This window comes from Trachurus japonicus, chromosome 8, assembly GCF_045865225.1.
Source record: "Trachurus japonicus isolate A0001 chromosome 8, Traja_1.0".
Taxonomy (NCBI): Eukaryota; Metazoa; Chordata; class Actinopteri; order Carangiformes; family Carangidae; genus Trachurus; species Trachurus japonicus.
In genome coordinates this window covers 3004756-3026779 of record NC_140914.1, presented here as the reverse complement: position 1 = coordinate 3026779, position 22024 = coordinate 3004756, and the positions used below count along the sequence as shown (strand labels likewise).

Here is a 22024-nt window from a genome sequence, read left to right as displayed (position 1 = left end):
TAGGGGGCTGGGTATGAGGCGTGTTCTCATCCACGCTTTTCTCAGGTCCGGTGTGATCTATCAAGGGAAATACCGTGCAGCCGTGTGTACGCGGAGTTTGATAGATCTGAAAAGAGTGTATATTTTTTGGTCGTACGCACATTTTGCCTTTCCGTCGTACTGAAAATTTAAGAGGACTTTTACACGCTCTTTGATAAATGAGGCCCCTGGACCGACGGAGGAAAGGTTTCCAGCTGAGAAGAGAAGCAGAGGACAGAGGTGAGCTCTCTCTGCTCTGATTGGCTGACTGTTGTCTCTCTCTGCTCTGATTGGCTGACTGTTGTCTCTCTCTCTCTGATTGGCTGACTGTTGTCTCTCTCTCTCTGCTCTGATTGGCTGAATGTTGTTTCTCTCTGCTCTGATTGGCTGACTGTTGTCTCTCTCTGCTCTGATTGGCTGACTGTTGTCTCTCTCTCTGCTCTGATTGGCTGACTGTTGTCTCTCTCTCTCTGATTGGCTGACTGTTGTCTCTCTCTGCTCTGATTGGCTGACTGTTGTCTCTCTCTCTCTGATTGGCTGACTGTTGTCTCTCTCTCTCTCTGATTGGCTGACTGTTGTCTCTCTGCTCTGATTGGCTGACTGTTGTGTCTCTCTGCTCTGATTGGCTGACTGTTGTCTCTCTCTGCTCTGATTGGCTGACTGTTGTCTCTCTCTCTCTCTCTGCTCTGATTGGCTGACTGTTGTCTCTCTCTGCTCTGATTGGCTGACTGTTGTCTCTCTCTCTCTGATTGGCTGACTGTTGTCTCTCTCTCTCTGCTCTGATTGGCTGACTGTTGTCTCTCTGCTCTGATTGGCTGACTGTTGTGTCTCTCTCTCTGCTCTGATTGGCTGACTGTTGTCTCTCTCTGCTCTGATTGGCTGACTGTTGTCTCTCTCTCTCTGATTGGCTGACTGTTGTCTCTCTCTCTCTGCTCTGATTGGCTGAATGTTGTTTCTCTCTGCTCTGATTGGCTGACTGTTGTCTCTCTCTGCTCTGATTGGCTGACTGTTGTCTCTCTCTCTGCTCTGATTGGCTGACTGTTGTCTCTCTCTCTCTGATTGGCTGACTGTTGTCTCTCTCTGCTCTGATTGGCTGACTGTTGTCTCTCTCTCTCTGATTGGCTGACTGTTGTCTCTCTCTCTCTCTGATTGGCTGACTGTTGTCTCTCTGCTCTGATTGGCTGACTGTTGTGTCTCTCTGCTCTGATTGGCTGACTGTTGTCTCTCTCTGCTCTGATTGGCTGACTGTTGTCTCTCTCTCTCTCTCTGCTCTGATTGGCTGACTGTTGTCTCTCTCTGCTCTGATTGGCTGACTGTTGTGTCTCTCTCTCTGCTCTGATTGGCTGACTGTTGTGTCTCTCTGCTCTGATTGGCTGACTGTTGTCTCTCTCTCTCTGCTCTGATTGGCTGACTGTTGTCTCTCTCTCTGCTCTGATTGGCTGACTGTTGTGTCTCTCTGCTCTGATTGGCTGACTGTTGTGTCTCTCTCTCTGCTCTGATTGGCTGACTGTTGTCTCTCTCTGCTCTGATTGGCTGACTGTTGTCTCTCTCTCTCTGATTGGCTGACTGTTGTCTCTCTCTCTCTGCTCTGATTGGCTGAATGTTGTTTCTCTCTGCTCTGATTGGCTGACTGTTGTCTCTCTCTGCTCTGATTGGCTGACTGTTGTCTCTCTCTCTGCTCTGATTGGCTGACTGTTGTCTCTCTCTGCTCTGATTGGCTGACTGTTGTCTCTCTCTCTCTGATTGGCTGACTGTTGTCTCTCTCTCTCTCTGATTGGCTGACTGTTGTCTCTCTCTCTCTGATTGGCTGACTGTTGTCTCTCTCTCTGCTCTGATTGGCTGACTGTTGTCTCTCTCTCTCTGCTCTGATTGGCTGACTGTTGTCTCTCTGCTCTGATTGGTTGACTGTTGTCTCTCTCTCTGCTCTGATTGGCTGACTGTTGTGTCTCTCTGCTCTGATTGGCTGACTGTTGTCTCTCTCTCTCTGCTCTGATTGGCTGACTGTTGTGTCTCTCTCTCTGCTCTGATTGGCTGACTGTTGTCTCTCTCTCTCTGCTCTGATTGGCTGACTGTTGTCTCTCTCTGCTCTGATTGGCTGACTGTTGTCTCTCTCTCTCTGATTGGCTGACTGTTGTCTCTCTCTCTCTCTGATTGGCTGACTGTTGTCTCTCTCTCTCTCTGATTGGCTGACTGTTGTCTCTCTCTCTCTGCTCTGATTGGCTGAATGTTGTTTCTCTCTGCTCTGATTGGCTGACTGTTGTCTCTCTCTGCTCTGATTGGCTGACTGTTGTCTCTCTCTGCTCTGATTGGCTGACTGTTGTCTCTCTCTGCTCTGATTGGCTGACTGTTGTCTCTCTCTCTCTCTCTGCTCTGATTGGCTGACTGTTGTCTCTCTCTGCTCTGATTGGCTGACTGACTGTTGTCTCTCTCTGCTCTGATTGGCTGACTGTTGTCTCTCTGCTCTGATTGGCTGACTGTTGTGTCTCTCTCTCTGCTCTGATTGGCTGACTGTTGTCTCTCTCTGCTCTGATTGGCTGACTGTTGTGTCTCTCTGCTCTGATTGGCTGACTGTTGTCTCTCTCTTCTCTGATTGGCTGACTGTTGTCTCTCTCTCTCTGATTGGCTGACTGTTGTCTCTCTCTCTCTGCTCTGATTGGCTGAATGTTGTTTCTCTCTGCTCTGATTGGCTGACTGTTGTCTCTCTCTGCTCTGATTGGCTGACTGTTGTCTCTCTCTCTGCTCTGATTGGCTGACTGTTGTCTCTCTCTCTCTGATTGGCTGACTGTTGTCTCTCTCTGCTCTGATTGGCTGACTGTTGTCTCTCTCTCTCTGATTGGCTGACTGTTGTCTCTCTCTCTCTCTGATTGGCTGACTGTTGTCTCTCTGCTCTGATTGGCTGACTGTTGTGTCTCTCTGCTCTGATTGGCTGACTGTTGTCTCTCTCTGCTCTGATTGGCTGACTGTTGTCTCTCTCTCTCTCTCTGCTCTGATTGGCTGACTGTTGTCTCTCTCTGCTCTGATTGGCTGACTGTTGTCTCTCTCTCTCTGATTGGCTGACTGTTGTCTCTCTCTCTCTGCTCTGATTGGCTGACTGTTGTCTCTCTCTCTCTCTCTGCTCTGATTGGCTGACTGTTGTCTCTCTCTGCTCTGATTGGCTGACTGTTGTGTCTCTCTCTCTGCTCTGATTGGCTGACTGTTGTGTCTCTCTGCTCTGATTGGCTGACTGTTGTCTCTCTCTCTCTGCTCTGATTGGCTGACTGTTGTCTCTCTCTCTGCTCTGATTGGCTGACTGTTGTGTCTCTCTGCTCTGATTGGCTGACTGTTGTGTCTCTCTCTCTGCTCTGATTGGCTGACTGTTGTCTCTCTCTGCTCTGATTGGCTGACTGTTGTCTCTCTCTCTCTGATTGGCTGACTGTTGTCTCTCTCTCTCTGCTCTGATTGGCTGAATGTTGTTTCTCTCTGCTCTGATTGGCTGACTGTTGTCTCTCTCTGCTCTGATTGGCTGACTGTTGTCTCTCTCTCTGCTCTGATTGGCTGACTGTTGTCTCTCTCTGCTCTGATTGGCTGACTGTTGTCTCTCTCTCTCTGATTGGCTGACTGTTGTCTCTCTCTCTCTCTGATTGGCTGACTGTTGTCTCTCTCTCTCTGATTGGCTGACTGTTGTCTCTCTCTCTGCTCTGATTGGCTGACTGTTGTCTCTCTCTCTCTGCTCTGATTGGCTGACTGTTGTCTCTCTGCTCTGATTGGTTGACTGTTGTCTCTCTCTCTGCTCTGATTGGCTGACTGTTGTGTCTCTCTGCTCTGATTGGCTGACTGTTGTCTCTCTCTCTCTGCTCTGATTGGCTGACTGTTGTGTCTCTCTCTCTGCTCTGATTGGCTGACTGTTGTCTCTCTCTCTCTGCTCTGATTGGCTGACTGTTGTCTCTCTCTGCTCTGATTGGCTGACTGTTGTCTCTCTCTCTCTGATTGGCTGACTGTTGTCTCTCTCTCTCTCTGATTGGCTGACTGTTGTCTCTCTCTCTCTCTGATTGGCTGACTGTTGTCTCTCTCTCTCTGCTCTGATTGGCTGAATGTTGTTTCTCTCTGCTCTGATTGGCTGACTGTTGTCTCTCTCTGCTCTGATTGGCTGACTGTTGTCTCTCTCTGCTCTGATTGGCTGACTGTTGTCTCTCTCTGCTCTGATTGGCTGACTGTTGTCTCTCTCTGCTCTGATTGGCTGACTGTTGTGTCTCTCTCTCTGCTCTGATTGGCTGACTGTTGTGTCTCTCTGCTCTGATTGGCTGACTGTTGTCTCTCTCTCTCTGCTCTGATTGGCTGACTGTTGTGTCTCTCTGCTCTGATTGGCTGACTGTTGTCTCTCTCTCTCTCTGATTGGCTGACTGTTGTCTCTCTCTCTCTGATTGGCTGACTGTTGTCTCTCTCTCTCTGCTCTGATTGGCTGAATGTTGTTTCTCTCTGCTCTGATTGGCTGACTGTTGTCTCTCTCTGCTCTGATTGGCTGACTGTTGTCTCTCTCTCTGCTCTGATTGGCTGACTGTTGTCTCTCTCTGCTCTGATTGGCTGACTGTTGTCTCTCTCTGCTCTGATTGGCTGACTGTTGTCTCTCTCTCTCTCTGCTCTGATTGGCTGACTGTTGTGTCTCTCTCTCTGCTCTGATTGGCTGACTGTTGTGTCTCTCTGCTCTGATTGGCTGACTGTTGTCTCTCTCTCTCTGCTCTGATTGGCTGACTGTTGTCTCTCTCTGCTCTGATTGGCTGACTGTTGTCTCTCTCTCTCTGCTCTGATTGGCTGACTGTTGTCTCTCTCTCTCTGATTGGCTGACTGTTGTCTCTCTCTCTCTGATTGGCTGACTGTTGTCTCTCTCTCTCTGATTGGCTGACTGTTGTCTCTCTCTCTCTCTGATTGGCTGACTGTTGTCTCTCTCTCTCTCTGATTGGCTGACTGTTGTCTCTCTCTCTCTGATTGGCTGACTGTTGTCTCTCTCTCTCTCTGATTGGCTGACTGTTGTCTCTCTCTCTCTCTGATTGGCTGACTGTTGTCTCTCTCTCTCTGATTGGCTGACTGTTGTCTCTCTCTCTCTGATTGGCTGACTGTTGTCTCTCTCTCTCTCTGATTGGCTGACTGTTGTCTCTCTCTCTCTGCTCTGATTGGCTGACTGTTGTCTCTCTCTCTCTGATTGGCTGACTGTTGTCTCTCTCTCTCTCTGATTGGCTGACTGTTGTCTCTCTCTCTCTCTGATTGGCTGACTGTTGTCTCTCTCTCTGCTCTGATTGGCTGACTGTTGTGTCTCTCTGCTCTGATTGGCTGACTGTTGTGTCTCTCTGCTCTGATTGGCTGACTGTTGTCTCTCTCTCTCTCTGCTCTGATTGGCTGACTGTTGTCTCTCTCTCTCTCTGATTGGCTGACTGTTGTCTCTCTCTCTCTGCTCTGATTGGCTGAATGTTGTTTCTCTCTGCTCTGATTGGCTGACTGTTGTCTCTCTCTGCTCTGATTGGCTGACTGTTGTCTCTCTCTCTGCTCTGATTGGCTGACTGTTGTGTCTCTCTGCTCTGATTGGCTGACTGTTGTCTCTCTCTGCTCTGATTGGCTGACTGTTGTCTCTCTCTGCTCTGATTGGCTGACTGTTGTGTCTCTCTGCTCTGATTGGCTGACTGTTGTCTCTCTCTTCTCTGATTGGCTGACTGTTGTCTCTCTCTGCTCTGATTGGCTGACTGTTGTCTCTCTCTGCTCTGATTGGCTGACTGTTGTCTCTCTCTCTCTCTCTGCTCTGATTGGCTGACTGTTGTCTCTCTCTGCTCTGATTGGCTGACTGACTGTTGTCTCTCTCTGCTCTGATTGGCTGACTGTTGTCTCTCTGCTCTGATTGGCTGACTGTTGTGTCTCTCTCTCTGCTCTGATTGGCTGACTGTTGTCTCTCTCTGCTCTGATTGGCTGACTGTTGTCTCTCTCTCTCTGATTGGCTGACTGTTGTCTCTCTCTCTCTGCTCTGATTGGCTGAATGTTGTTTCTCTCTGCTCTGATTGGCTGACTGTTGTCTCTCTCTGCTCTGATTGGCTGACTGTTGTCTCTCTCTCTGCTCTGATTGGCTGACTGTTGTCTCTCTCTGCTCTGATTGGCTGACTGTTGTCTCTCTCTCTCTGATTGGCTGACTGTTGTCTCTCTCTCTCTCTGATTGGCTGACTGTTGTCTCTCTCTCTCTGATTGGCTGACTGTTGTCTCTCTCTCTGCTCTGATTGGCTGACTGTTGTCTCTCTCTCTCTGCTCTGATTGGCTGACTGTTGTCTCTCTGCTCTGATTGGTTGACTGTTGTCTCTCTCTCTGCTCTGATTGGCTGACTGTTGTGTCTCTCTGCTCTGATTGGCTGACTGTTGTCTCTCTCTCTCTGCTCTGATTGGCTGACTGTTGTGTCTCTCTCTCTGCTCTGATTGGCTGACTGTTGTCTCTCTCTCTCTGCTCTGATTGGCTGACTGTTGTCTCTCTCTGCTCTGATTGGCTGACTGTTGTCTCTCTCTCTCTGATTGGCTGACTGTTGTCTCTCTCTCTCTCTGATTGGCTGACTGTTGTCTCTCTCTCTCTCTGATTGGCTGACTGTTGTCTCTCTCTCTCTGCTCTGATTGGCTGAATGTTGTTTCTCTCTGCTCTGATTGGCTGACTGTTGTCTCTCTCTGCTCTGATTGGCTGACTGTTGTCTCTCTCTGCTCTGATTGGCTGACTGTTGTCTCTCTCTGCTCTGATTGGCTGACTGTTGTCTCTCTCTGCTCTGATTGGCTGACTGTTGTGTCTCTCTCTCTGCTCTGATTGGCTGACTGTTGTGTCTCTCTGCTCTGATTGGCTGACTGTTGTCTCTCTCTCTCTGCTCTGATTGGCTGACTGTTGTCTCTCTCTCTGCTCTGATTGGCTGACTGTTGTGTCTCTCTGCTCTGATTGGCTGACTGTTGTGTCTCTCTCTCTGCTCTGATTGGCTGACTGTTGTCTCTCTCTGCTCTGATTGGCTGACTGTTGTCTCTCTCTCTCTGATTGGCTGACTGTTGTCTCTCTCTCTCTGCTCTGATTGGCTGAATGTTGTTTCTCTCTGCTCTGATTGGCTGACTGTTGTCTCTCTCTGCTCTGATTGGCTGACTGTTGTCTCTCTCTCTGCTCTGATTGGCTGACTGTTGTCTCTCTCTGCTCTGATTGGCTGACTGTTGTCTCTCTCTGCTCTGATTGGCTGACTGTTGTCTCTCTCTCTCTCTGCTCTGATTGGCTGACTGTTGTGTCTCTCTCTCTGCTCTGATTGGCTGACTGTTGTGTCTCTCTGCTCTGATTGGCTGACTGTTGTCTCTCTCTCTCTGCTCTGATTGGCTGACTGTTGTCTCTCTCTGCTCTGATTGGCTGACTGTTGTCTCTCTCTCTCTGCTCTGATTGGCTGACTGTTGTCTCTCTCTCTCTGATTGGCTGACTGTTGTCTCTCTCTCTCTGATTGGCTGACTGTTGTCTCTCTCTCTCTGATTGGCTGACTGTTGTCTCTCTCTCTCTCTGATTGGCTGACTGTTGTCTCTCTCTCTCTCTGATTGGCTGACTGTTGTCTCTCTCTCTCTGATTGGCTGACTGTTGTCTCTCTCTCTCTCTGATTGGCTGACTGTTGTCTCTCTCTCTCTCTGATTGGCTGACTGTTGTCTCTCTCTCTCTGATTGGCTGACTGTTGTCTCTCTCTCTCTGATTGGCTGACTGTTGTCTCTCTCTCTCTCTGATTGGCTGACTGTTGTCTCTCTCTCTCTGCTCTGATTGGCTGACTGTTGTCTCTCTCTCTCTGATTGGCTGACTGTTGTCTCTCTCTCTCTCTGATTGGCTGACTGTTGTCTCTCTCTCTCTCTGATTGGCTGACTGTTGTCTCTCTCTCTGCTCTGATTGGCTGACTGTTGTGTCTCTCTGCTCTGATTGGCTGACTGTTGTGTCTCTCTGCTCTGATTGGCTGACTGTTGTCTCTCTCTCTGCTCTGATTGGCTGACTGTTGTCTCTCTCTCTCTCTGCTCTGATTGGCTGACTGTTGTCTCTCTCTCTCTCTGATTGGCTGACTGTTGTCTCTCTCTCTCTGCTCTGATTGGCTGAATGTTGTTTCTCTCTGCTCTGATTGGCTGACTGTTGTCTCTCTCTGCTCTGATTGGCTGACTGTTGTCTCTCTCTCTGCTCTGATTGGCTGACTGTTGTGTCTCTCTGCTCTGATTGGCTGACTGTTGTCTCTCTCTGCTCTGATTGGCTGACTGTTGTCTCTCTCTGCTCTGATTGGCTGACTGTTGTGTCTCTCTGCTCTGATTGGCTGACTGTTGTCTCTCTCTTCTCTGATTGGCTGACTGTTGTCTCTCTCTGCTCTGATTGGCTGACTGTTGTCTCTCTCTGCTCTGATTGGCTGACTGTTGTCTCTCTCTCTCTCTCTGCTCTGATTGGCTGACTGTTGTCTCTCTCTGCTCTGATTGGCTGACTGACTGTTGTCTCTCTCTGCTCTGATTGGCTGACTGTTGTCTCTCTGCTCTGATTGGCTGACTGACTGTTGTCTCTCTGCTCTGATTGGCTGACTGACTGTTGTCTCTCTCTGCTCTGATTGGCTGACTGACTGTTGTCTCTCTGCTCTGATTGGCTGACTGTTGTCTCTCTCTGCTCTGATTGGCTGACTGTTGTCTCTCTCTCTCTCTGATTGGCTGACTGTTGTCTCTCTCTCTGCTCTGATTGGCTGACTGTTGTCTCTCTCTGCTCTGATTGGCTGACTGTTGTCTCTGTTATTGTCTCACTGACTTTAGTCCAATAGTGCTGAAAGCAGCACAGACTGACTCCGCCCCCCTACTGACCTCACAGTCTCCAGTCTACAGTCTGGACTCTTCACAAGATCATCCAGATCCTTCAGGTCTGAAGACTTCAGGTTGTTGTTCATCAGGTCCAGTTCTCTCAGGTGGGAGGGGTTGGACTTCAGAGCTGAGACCAGAGAAGAGCAGCTGATCCCTGACAAACTGCAGTCTTCCAATCTGAATAAAGAATAAAAGAAGAAGATAAATTCATTGATGATCAGAAAGAAGAGTTTTTTCTTCAACAGGTGAATTTCAGTGTCTTTGTCCAAACATGAGTTGTGAGGATCTTGTGCACATTGTTGTGATAGAGATGAAGTGAGTTGATGAGCTGATACTGGACATTTTCTCCAGAGTTTCTAGAAAACATGAGTCGTCTGACTGAGAGAAATACGAGTGTGTGTGAAGGTTGAACTGAAGTGAACAGACATTATTCATGACCACTGAGTGAAATGAGCTGAAACTGAAGAATCATTCTCACACAACAACAACTGCAAATATTCAACAACCACTATTTCAAATGTCATTCATCAATTCAATCAAAGTCAATGATTCAAGTTCTGAGTGAAGATCAATCAGGTTCAGTTGTGGATCAAAGATCTAAGATCTACAACAGTAACAGTCAGTGAACTGACCCCAGAGTCTCCAGTCTACAGTCTGGACTCTCCAGAAAACCACTCAGATCCTTCACTCCTGAATCCTGCAGGTTGTTTCTGCTCAGGTCCAGGTGTCTCAGGTGGGAGGGGTTGGACTTCAGAGCTGAGCCCAGAGAAGAACAGCTGATCTCTGACAAACTGCAGTCCACCAATCTGAATAAAGAATAAAAGAAGAAGATTAATTCATTGATAACTGATCAATAATCAGATGTGTCCTGATCAATAATCAATAGTTCTTGTGGATCTTCATCATGTGGCCTTCTACACACATCATCCACATGTCAGCACAGATTCATCAGCTGCTGCTGACCTCAGCTCAGTCTGTCAATATACAATCAATATCTGATCAATACCTGTTGGACTAAACACTGACTACAAGTCTCTGATTTACAGATTCTGATTCTTTTAGACAGATTTATATTTGTACCATTTCATGTCACTAACTTTGTATTTTTATTCTTCTCTGTTATTATTATTATTATTATTATTATTATTATTATTATTATTATCATCAATAACTTTATTGATCAACTCCTATCAGGGTTAAACAGCACAGGGGTCAATGACGTGATGAAACCCGGTGTCAAGTGGTGTCACTTTGATTTTTGATAAAAATCTGAATAAACAGGAAAATAAATCTGGACTCAAATGAGGAATTAATACAACTCTGTGTTTCTGGACTCATTTTACATCATTTGTCACAGATTATTTAGAAGAAGAGTTTTTTGTTTTTAGGACATGTCCTGCTCAAGATGCATTAAAATCTAAATATAGGGGCAGTGCGTGGCGCAGTGGTTAAAGCGGCTTCCCCATGTAGAGGCTACAGTCCTCAACGCAGGCGTCCCCGGTTCGAATCCTGCGTCGGGCAGACCTTTCCTGCATGTCATTCCCCCTCTCTCTGCCTCCCCCTTTCCTGTCTATCTCACTATGTGCAATCCAATAAAGGCAAAAAGGCCAAAAAAATATACTTTAAAATCTAAATATAGAAACACAGAAAAAAATCTATTTCAATTCAATGTTTTCAGAAGAAAGTATATTTTTATAAATTCACTTTAATCCACTGGAGGTGGATCAGATACAACAGTCAGTGAACTGACCTCAGAGTCTCCAGTCTACAGTCTGGACTCTCCAGAAAACCACTGAGATCCTTCACTCCTGAATCCTGCAGCTCGTTCTGACTCAGGTCCAGTTCTCTCAGGTGGGAGGGGTTGGACTTCAGAGCTGAGCCCAGAGAAGAACAGCTGATCTTTGACAACCCGCACTCCTTCAATCTGAATAAAGAATAAAAGCAGTGAGTTGAGGACAAAGCTCCTTGTTGACAGCGTTCAGTGTCTCATCATCTGTTCAGAGCTGAAGAAGCTTCAGAAAGAACAAGTTTAGAAAATCAAAGTCCAACAGCTGAAGCAACAGGAAGCAGGTTAAACAGTGACAGAGAGAAAACAGCTCATTAATATTCATGAGAAGCTGCTGCTGCTTCAACTTTGTATTTTTCTTCTTCTCTGTTATTATTATTATTATTATTATTATTATTATTATTATTATTATCATCATCATCAATAACTTTATTGATCAACTGGTATCAGGGTTAAATCAAAAAAACTAACAGCACAGGGGTCAATGACGTGATGAAACCCAGTGTCAAGTGGTGTAACTTTGATTTTTGATAAAAATCTGAATAAAGAGGAAAATAAATCTGGACTCAAATGAGGAATTAATACAACTCTGTGTTTCTGGACTCATTTTACATCATTTGTCACAGATTATTTAGAAGAAGACTTTTTTGTTTTTAGGACATGTCCTGCTCAAGATGCATTAAAAATAGGGGTGTAACGGTACATGTATATTTGTATTGAACCGATTCGGTACGGGGTGTTCGGTTCAGTACAGCGCTGAGAACGAGTGCGTTTCGGTACAGAAGTTGTGTGTGTTTACAGTCCGCCTGCAGCTACACGTGCAGCCCGTTTACGTTGTGGCTATCGCTAATGCTACCGCTAATGCTACCGCTAGCCAGAAAACAGAGGCTCCTGCTTGTAGGAGGAGTGGAGGTGGGGGCTGTGGCTCCTATCTCCTCTCTCTCTGTCTGTCTGTCTGCCTGTCCCTCTGTCCGTCCGTCCGTCCGTCTCTCTCTATCTCTCTGTGTTGCACACGGGCTCCTCCAGCACCTGTGGATCTGCTGCAGATGCGCCCAGAGTAGGCGCACGTCGCTGCTGTGTTGACACTACGCACTGTGCCGTCGTGATGATCCGCGTTATTCATTCATTTAATTATTTATTAGCGGCCGAACGGTTGCATCGTCAGGCAGCCGTTGTGGCATTTGCCCACATTGCCCTGTCAGTCCGTCACTGGCTCGAACTGTTAGTGCTGCACTTTACATTTAAAAAAAAAAAAAAAAAGTTGTGTGAGAAGTTCTTTTTTTTAAATCATATTTTATATGTTTTGTTTATTTGTGAATATTTTATTCATTGTAAGGCTTATTTTATATGTTTTGTTATTTTGAGAATAATTTATTGAACTTATTAGGCAGCACTTTATACAGTAGCCTATTATATTTTTTTTATAGTTTGTATAATGACTTAGTTTAGTTTAATAAGTTTATTTGTATCAGGGACAATGTACCTACAACATAACATTAGTAGGTGAGTAAAATAATTACATTTGACTAAAACATGTAAATTTGGTTTAGAAAAATTCCTAATAAACAACAAGCAAATTTATGTTTTGCATTTGGTTCTTTTACTGTAGGCTACTGAAAATGAACCGAACCGAGACCTCAAAACCGAGGTACGTACCGAACCGTGATTTTTGTGTGTCGTTACACCCCTAATTAAAATCTAAATATAGAAACACAGAAAATGTTTTATTAGTGTGACTGCTGAAGCAGTCACACTATTGTTCTTCTGTTTGGCCATTTTCTTCCGCCTTTTTACGGTCTTCTTCTAGTCCTTCATACTTTGTGCTATTTCAACAATTCATATATCAAAACGTGCAGCTTTCTTTGAACTTTATCGGCATTACTTTTCTCTTTTTAACTATTTATACTTTTTCAAATATTTAACTTTTTCACAAAAAATCTCACATTCATCAAAGTCTCAACCTCTCTTCTTCACAACTCCACTGTAGTGTAGGGGGTAGGGTAACTGCCTGCCAACCCTAAGGTCACTGGTTCGAATCCAAGGGAAGAATTCTTGTTATGTTATGTTGAATTCTGCTCTCCTCCCCCGCCTTCAATTGGTTACAGGTGTTTGTTATCTCCTTGATTACTCATACCAGTTTGCAGCACATCATCACATTACAATGAATGACAACAGTCTTGAAAGCAGTGTGCTCTCTGTAGCCGAGTGGCAGAGTAAAGGTTTAGTGATCATATGGTCATGGGTTCGATTCCTGCCTCAGTCATTTCACATCATTGCTTGACTTTTGATTCCAATTATTCAGCTGTCATTGGACAGTCTTTGATTCCTCATAGTATAAAGCTCATTGTAACTCAGGTTCTCTGTGGCCATATGGTTAGTGTGTTAGGTGTTGTGCTATTTCAACAATTCATAGGCTATATCAAAACGTGCAGCTTCTTTTGAACTTTATTGGCATTACTTTTCTCTTTTTAACTATTTATACTTTTTAAAATATTTAACTTTTTCTGCAAATTAAACTCTAGACAAATTATTTTCTCCAGTTTTGTAGCCACACTTGTCTTCTGGCTAAAATTCTGGTCAAAAATGCAAAGAGACTTAGATAATAATTTAAAATATTTTTTAAATGCAGCCAGGGAGCTCTCTGCTCTCATTCAGCCCAATGCTGAGAGTTCTCCACAACTCTGTCTGTAGTCCAGTTGGTTACAGGTGTTTGTTAAGAGACGCATTAATTGCTTCTGCCACCGTTTGCAGCACATCATCACATTACAATGGCAACATGCTTATGTCTGTGCTCTCTGTGGCGAAGTGGCAGAGTAAAGGTTTCTTGATCATGAGGTCATGGGTTCAATTCCTTACTTTTTTTTTTAAGCAGAAGCCAGTGATCCTCTTATCAAAGGTTTTCTTTACCCCTCACATACTGTCTCTGTCTGTAGCCTAGTGGTTAGCTTGCTGGTCTGGAGACCTGAAGGTTGCTGGTTCAAATCTTGCCTCAACAACAATTATAGTGAATTATTTTCCCAGTCGTCCTCTGTTGACTTCTGATAACTTGCTTCATGTTGAAACTGCTGCTCTCAGCCTGAAATTCACAGAAATTTTCATTCTAAGTCATTCAAGCTTGACTCTCAAGCTGTCTTGATGTTGACAGTGTGCAGATCATTAACAGACAACAGTCTCTACAACTGTGTGTGCACCGTGGCCTAGAGGCAGAGTGGAAGTCTAATGACCATGAGGTTGTGGGTTCGATTCTGACCTTGGTCAAACATTTGTATGGTGATCACTGCTTGCACTATTTGCTAATTCTGCAACAGCGTTCAGTTGCTATCAGCAGTCACACCATTTCCATTCTTGGAAATGCTTTTTCTAGTTTCTATTTAATGTTTTCAGAAGAAAGTATATTTTTATAAATTCACTTTAATCCACTGTAGGTGGATCAGATACAACCAGAGGGGAACCCTCTGGGCCTTCAAGGTATTCAGTGAAGGCCTAAGAAAAAATATTGAAATAATTAGTGTGACTGCTGAAGCAGTCACACTATTGTTCTTCTGTTTGGCCATTTTCTTCCGCCTTTTTACGGTCTTCTTCTAGTCCTTCATACTTTGTGCTATTTCAACAATTCATATATCAAAACGTGCAGCTTTTTTTGAACTTTATCGGCATTACTTTTCTCTTTTTAACTATTTATACTTTTTAAAATATTTAACTTTTTCACAAAAAATCTCACATTCATCAAAGTCTCAACCTCTCTTCTTCACAACTCCACTGTAGTGTAGGGGGTAGGGTGGCTGCCTGCCAACCCTAAGGTCACTGGTTCGAATCCAAGGGAAGAACTCTTGTTATGTTATGTTGAATTCTGCTCTCCTCCCCCGCCTTCAATTGGTTACAGGTGTTTGTTATCTCCTTGATTACTCATACCAGTTTGCAGCACATCATCACATTACAATGAATGACAACAGTCTTGAAAGCAGTGTGCTCTCTGTAGCTGAGTGGCAGAGTAAAGGTTTAGTGATCATATGGTCATGGGTTCGATTCCTACCTCAGTCTTTTCACTTCATTGCTTGACTTTTGATTCCAATTATTCAGCTGTCATTGGACAGTCTTTGATTCCTCATAGTATAAAGCTCATTGTAACTCAGGTTCTCTGTGGCCATATGGTTAGTGCTCAGCCTGAAATTCACAGACATTTTCATTCTAAGTCATTCAAGCTTGACTCGCAAGCTTTCTTGATGTTGACAGTGTGCAGATCATTAACAGACAACAGTCTCTGCAACTGTGTGTGCACCGTGGCCTAGAGGCAGAGTGGAAGTCTAATGATCATGAGGTTGTGGGTTCGATTCTGACCTTGGTCAAACATTTGTATGGTGATCACAGCTTGCACTATTTGCTAATTCTGCAACAGCGTTCAGTTGCTATCAGCAGTCACACCATTTCCATTCTTGGAAATGCTTTTTCTAGTTTTTGTACTACTATATATTTATTTATTTATTTTATTTTTATTTTATTTTATTTTATTTTATTTTATTTTATTTATTAATTTTATACAGTGAGTAACACACAAGTAATATTTTCTACATCATTGTTATAAAGTTGGACTAATATTTCGTGGGAAACAATGGGTTAATATAATGGAACGGGAAATGGACCAATCACAATTTTTCTTCCAACAGTATCTGGTATCTCAAAGCCCGGGCACTACTGTTATTGTGTGGATTTTTTCCTAGATATTCAGCATTCACACTATTGTTCTTCTGTTCGGCCATTTTCTTCCGCCTTTTTACGGTCTTCTTCTAGTCCTTCATACTTTGTGCTATTTCAACAATTCATATATCAAAACGTGCAGCTTTTTCTGGAATTTATCGGATGTATTCAAATTTTTCATACTTTTTATACTTTTTCAAATATTTAACTTTTTCTGATTTTTTTCAGCTTTATAATGTGTGTGTGTGTTGCGTCTAACGAGCAGAGCTAGAGTGGTGTCAGAGTGGAGAGAGGCAAAAAAACATTCTAGAGTTTTTCTGGTTAAACTGTCAGCATGGCCACAAATTAAACTCTAGACAAATTATTTTCTCCAGTTTTGTAGCCACACTTTTCTTCTGGCTAAAATTCTGGTCAAAAATGCAAAGAGACTTAGATAATAATTTAAAATATTTTTTAAATGCAGCCAGGGAGCTCTCTGCTCTCATTTAGCCCAATGCATTTTTTTCACAGCAGCAGGAGAAGGAGCTCAACTTTGTAACTTGCTGTTAAGTGCTTTTTAATTCATTTTAATTCACCAAAAAATAGTCACAGGTCACAAAAAAGTCCTCTTCTTACTTGGTGTGGCTAATTTCTGCACTTTCCTTACTTCTTTTTTTAAGCAGAAGCCAGTGATCCTCTTATTAAAGGTTTTCTTTGCCCCTCACATACTGTCTCTGTCTGTAGCCTAGTGGTTAGCTTGCTGGGCTGGAGACCTGAAGGTTGCTGGTTCAAATCTTGCCTCAACAACAATTATAGTGAATTATTTTCCCAGTCGTCCTCGGTTGACTTCTGATAACTCCAGTGTCTGGGTCCACGGTTCGCCACTGGATGCAACAGTCAGTGAACTGACCTCAGAGTCTCCAGTCTACAGTCTGGACTCTCCAGAAAACCACTCAGATCCTTCACTCCTGAATCCTGCAGGTCGTTTCCAGTCAGGCCCAGGTGTCTCAGGTGGGAGGGGTTGGACTTCAGAGCTGAACCCAGAGAAGAACAGCTGATCTCTGACAAACTGCAGCCCCACAATCTGAATAAAGAATAAAAGCAGTGAGTTGAGGACAAAGCTCCTTGTTGACAGCGTTCAGTGTCTCATCATCTGTTCAGAGCTGAAGAAGCTTCAGAAAGAACAAGTTTAGAAAATCAAAGTCCAACAGCTGAAGCAACAGGAAGCAGGTTAAACAGTGACAGAGAGAAAACAGCTCATTAATATTCATGAGAAGCTGCTGCTGCTTCAACTTTGTAATTTTCTTCTTCTCTGTTATTATTATTATTATTATTATCAATGACTTTATTGATCAGCTCGTATCAGGGTTAAATCAATAAACTAACAGCACAGGGGTCAATGACGTGATGAAACCTTTTATTTATTTTTTTATTTTATTTAACCTTTATTTAACCAGGCAGAATCAATTAAGAACAAGTTCTTATTTACAATGATGGCCTGACCCAGTGTCAAGTGGTGTAACTTTGATTTTTGATAAAAATCTGAATAAAGAGGAAAATAAATCTGGACTCAAATGAGGAATTAATACAACTCTGTGTTTCTGGACTCATTTTACATCATTTGTCACAGATTATTTAGAAGAAGAGTTTTTTGTTTTTAGGACATGTCCTGCTCAAGATGCATTAAAATCTAAATATAGAAACACAGAAAATAATGTATTTCTATTCAATGTTTTCAGAAGAAAGTATATTTTTATAAGTTCACTTTAATCCACTGCAGGTGGATCAGATACAACAGTCAGTGAACTGACCTCAGAGTCTCCAGTCTACAGTCTGGACTCTCCAGAAAACCACTCAGATCCTTCACTCCTGAATCCTGCAGGTTGTTTCTGCTCAGGTCCAGGTGTCTCAGGTGGGAGGGGTTGGACTTCAGAGCTGAGCCCAGAGAAGTACAGCTGATCTCTGACAACCTGCAGTTCTCCAATCTGAATAAAGAATAAAAGCAGTGAGTTGAGGACAAAGCTCCTTGTTGACAGCGTTCAGTGTCTCATCATCTGTTCAGAGCTGAAGAAGCTTCAGAAAGAACAAGTTTAGAAAATCAAAGTGCAACAGCTGAAGCAACAGGAAGCAGGTTAAACAGTGACAGAGAGAAAACAGCTCATTAATATTCATGAGAAGCTGCTGCTGCTTCAACACAGACGCAGTGACTCCGCCTCTTCACCTGTCAGCTCCACCTGTGGCTCCATCCAGACAAACTCATGTTGTGCAGCCACATTTCTCAGAGACTCTGTCACTGAGCTCCTTCTCACTCCAGCAGCTCATCTGCACTCATACAGTGTGCGTCATAGTGCGCGTGTGCGTAGCGATACGCCGCTTCAATGGCCGACAAACACGGCTCCAGAGTTCAGGGCTGTTTGACAGCAACATCAAGTTGTGACAATCTTCAGAACGACGTGGTCAGCTTTTCTCCGTGGGCGTTATGAAAGTGTGTGAAGCAGGTTGTTTGTGGCGAGCCCGTCCACAGCAGCTCATCACTCAGCTTCTGTGCTGCTGCTCTGCTCTGCTAACACACTGACTGTGTTCAACAGCTCACACAAGCCCACTTTCAAGAAGCTCAGCTGTCACTTTGAGCTGCCTCTGACTCCTGCCCTCAGCCAAGCACTGAGTCAACACTCTGAGCCTGAGCCGCCACATGAAGCAACAACCTTCAGCCCATCTTGGTGAGCCTCCAAACAAACCAGCTGAGCCTCTGCAGCTGCTTCATGTCAGCAGCAACAAGACCAACACTAGCAGCTCTGCTCTCACCTGTCTCACCTTGATTCTCAGCATTCACAGTCATTGACAGGAAGTGGCTGCAGTGTGTGCCGTGCTCTTCACTTCCTGCTTCACACTCCAGCCTCTCCCAGCCAGTTGAGCTACCAGGGAGCAGACTTTAGCTGCCAACAGCTCCCTACAGCCAGCCTCCACTGGAGCGCAGCTTTCCAGCCTCCTCTGCCTCTGCTGCCAGCTCTGTGGATCTCAGCTGCTTCCTCTCATGCTTCCTCCCATGGTTCTGTCAGCTCCACAACATCCACCAGCTGCTGTGTTTCTGACCACAACTCAACATCTGCTCTCAGATCAGTGCTGCACGTTGCTTCAACAACAAGTGTCTGAGTTGAAAACAACAGTTGTAGAAGCTGAGCTCGTTCTCTGCTGCTTTGAATCACAAACACTACGACTGCTCTCACCTTCTTCTCTCTGGACTCATCTCAACTGTTTTCTCTCTTCAGCTTCTTGGGAAAAATCGTCACACACAAATCCTGACATGTATGAACCAATGAGAAGCTGAAGCTTCAAACAACTACAACAGCTCCAGTCAGTGAACTCACCTCAGAGTCTCCAGTCTACAGTTTGGACTCTCCAGTCCAACACACAGAAGCTTCACTGATGAATCATCCAGGTTGTTTCCTCTCAGATCCAGGTGTCTCAGGTGGGAGGGGCTGGACTTCAGAGCTGAGGCAACGACTTCATAGTGAACCTCTGAGAGTCCACAACCACCAAGTCTGTGATTAGAGAAGAAACAAAATGTGTGAGAGTAAAATCAGACAATTTGTACTAAACACACACAACATGTCATCATGTGATCAACATGTGCTCTTCACACTCTGGTTCAGTTCATCTTCTCTCTTTGTGTTGGACATGAAACAATAATCCTCATCAGGGCTGGGCTGGAAAAACCCATTCTCACTAATGAGAATCATCTAACACTGTGTGTGTGTGTGTGTGTGTGTGTGTGTGTGTGTGTGTGTGTGTGTGTAGAACTAATTGATGGTGTTATTGATCATGTCTGGACTCACTCAGCCTTCCTGCAGTTCCTCACAGCTGGGATCAGTCTCATTCGTCCCTGAGCTGATGTCCTGTACTTCTCCAGGTCCAACTGGTCCAGAACCTGCTCTGACATCTGCAGCATGTAGGCCAGAGCTGAACACTGGATCAAAGAGAGTTCCTTCTTTGATCTGTTCTCTGACTCCAGGAACTGTTGGATCTCCTGATGAACTGACTGGTCCTTCATCTCCGTCAGACAGTGGAAGATGTTGATGCTTCTGTCAGGAGAGATTTTATCACGGTCATTCCTGTAATATCTGTGTTGACTGTCATCAGTCTCCATCTCCTTGAGGTTGTTGATGGTTCTCTGGATGGTTTCTGGACTGTTGTCTGTCTGACCCAGCAGACCTCCTAACAGCCTCTGGTTGGACTCCAGAGAGAGGCCATGAAGGAAGCGAACAAACAGGTCCAGGTGACCGTTTCTACTGCGGAGGGATTTCTGCATGGCTCTCTTCAGGAAGACAACCAGGGTTAAATCTCGACCATTATCAGAAAATCGTATGTCTTCTTCTTCCTTTTCATCTTCTTCTTCTTCTTCTTCTTCTTCACTGTAGTCAAGTTCCTCGTCTTGTTTTCTCAGGAAGTCCTCCAGGACCTGTGTGTTCCTGTTGGTGAAACAGTGGAACATGTAGACTGCAGCCAGAAACTCCTGAACACTCAGATGAACAAAGGAGTAGACTGTTTTCTGGAAGATCACACTCTCTCTTTTGAAGATCTCAGTACAGAGTCCTGAGTTCACCAAGGCCTCTGTGACATCCAGACCACACTGCTCCAGGTCTTCTTGGTAGAACATGATGTTTCCTTCCTCCAGCTGTTCAAACGCCAGCCTCCCCAGCTTCAGAAGAACTTCCCTGTCGGCCTCCGTCAGCTCCTGTGGACTCGTCTCATGTCCTTCACCATACTTGTTCTTCTTCCTCTTTGTCTGGACCAGCAGGAAGTGTGAGAACAGGTCCGTCGTGGTCTTGGGCAGCTCTCCTCTCTGGTCTGTGGTCAACATGTGCTCCAGAACTGTAGCACTGATCCAGCAGAAGACTGGGACTTGACACATGATGTGGAGGGTCCTGGACTTCTTGATGTGTGAGATGATTCTTCTGGACAGATCTTCATCACTGGACCTCCTCCTGAAGTACTCCTCCATCTGGGCGTCAGTGAAGCCTCGGACCTCTGTTACCCTGTCAACACATGTAGGAGGGATCTGATTGGCTGCTGCAGGTCTGGAGGTGATCCAGACCAGAGCCGAGGGAAGCAGATTCCCCCGGATGAGGTTTGTCAGCAGCACGTTGACTGATGACGTCTGTGTGACATCAGACACAACCTCCCTGTTGTTGAAGTCCAGTGACAGTCGGCTTTCATCCAGGCCGTCAAAGATGAAGAGAAGTTTACAGACAGCCAGCTGCTCTGCTGTGACCTTCTGTAATGTTGGATGGAAAACATGGAGCAGCCTGAGAAGACTCAACCGCTGATCTCTGATCAGGTTCAGCTCCCTGAACGAAAGCAGAACCAGCAGACTGACATCTTGGTTCTCCAAGCCCTCGGCCCAGTCCAGAGTGAACTTCTGCACCGAGAAGGTTTTTCCAACGCCAGCGACGCCGTTGGTCAGAACCACTCTGATGGGTCTCTGTTGGACAGGTGAGACTGCAGAGAGGTCCTCTCTCTGTTGAAGATGCAAATATTTAGAGAACTTGTGTCTCATTTTGACAAAAAAGTTTTTAAAGACTTTGTCTCTCTGTTGGACAGGTGAGACCCTAGAGACGTCCTCTCTCTGTTGGACAGGTAAGTCTTTAAAGATGTCGTTGCACTTGATTGTAGTGTCATGGAGGGTCTTCTTCTTGGACGTTGTCTCCAGCTGTCTCACCTCATGTTGGGTATTAACCTCTTCACTCTGTCCCTCTGTGATGTAGAGCTCAGTGTAGATCCTGTTGAGGAGGGTTCCACTTCCGGTTCCACTTCCTGTTCCACTTCCTGTTCCCTCAGTTCCTTCAGTCACTCGTTCACATCTGCTCCTCAGACTGATCTTATGTTGATCTAAAACCTCCTGCAGACCACCATCTGCTGAGAGAGAAGAGACAGAGTCAGACTGAAGACAGAGAGTCTGACAATCTGATCAGATTATTTTCATCAGCTACAGAAAAACTACAGACAACAAAGAGAAGGTTTGAATCATCATCTTAAATGTCAGTGCTGTGTGATGGAACAATGACTCTGGAGAAAACAACAGGTCCTGGTTTCACTAATGACCACATCAGCAGACAGATGTTCAGTCTCACTTTGTCCACAGCTGCTCTGATTGGCTGTCTGCAGCTCACCTCTGGTTCTGGGTCTTTGTCCATGATCCTTCAGGACGTCAGAGACACCACTCCTCTTCTCTCTGTCAAGACATTTCTGGATCAACAACATGTCACAGTCTCAGCTCCACATCTCTGATCTGTCTGATGGATCTGGTTCCTGGTTTCTCTCTGACTCAGGCTTCAACCTTCACTGACTCCATTTACTGCATTTAGTCCCTTCACTGAAGAATCTTGTTTCCTGACTCATTAGACATCATCTCTGTGAACAAATCCAGATGCTGCTGCTCAGACAGTGTCTACAGTGAAGCTCTGGCATGTGAAACTCATCATTCAGGCTGTAAAATGATCCTGCAAACTGCTGTAAACTCTGTTAGAAACCAGCTCATCAACGTTCACCAAACCACCTGGAATCAGCCACGTCTTTAAAGCTCATGTTGATCAGCTGCAGGAAGAACATGGAGGAGGAACAAGTCCAGATGTTCTTTCATCAGATCAGTTCACAAGAAACATGAAGAGACCTGAGCAGTTAGTATGAAGACACTGATCAACCACAAGAACCAGTTCCTGTTGACTCA

The 22024-nt window shown here is 45.0% G+C and overlaps 2 protein-coding genes across 2 annotated transcripts in view; both read right to left on the bottom strand.

Annotated features, from left to right (window-relative positions):
* Window positions 1–22024, bottom strand: part of LOC146982330 (uncharacterized) — a 420172-nt gene that overhangs the window by 201629 nt on the left and 196519 nt on the right. Inside the window, exons 9-10 of the mRNA XM_085785572.1 lie at window positions 10588–10761; window positions 9470–9643 (exon numbers count right to left, since the gene is read on the bottom strand). Coding sequence (XP_085641698.1) covers window positions 9470–9643; window positions 10588–10761 — 348 coding nt within the window. The remainder of the gene's footprint in view (window positions 1–9469; window positions 9644–10587; window positions 10762–22024) is intronic.
* On the bottom strand, window positions 18662–21017 carry LOC146982337 (protein NLRC3-like). Its single transcript, XM_085783331.1, has 2 exons — window positions 19134–21017; window positions 18662–18839 (listed from the first exon to the last, which is right to left on the bottom strand). Exons 1-2 carry the CDS (start codon window positions 20852–20854, stop codon window positions 18662–18664), a joined length of 1899 nt encoding a protein of 632 aa, XP_085639457.1. The 5' UTR covers window positions 20855–21017.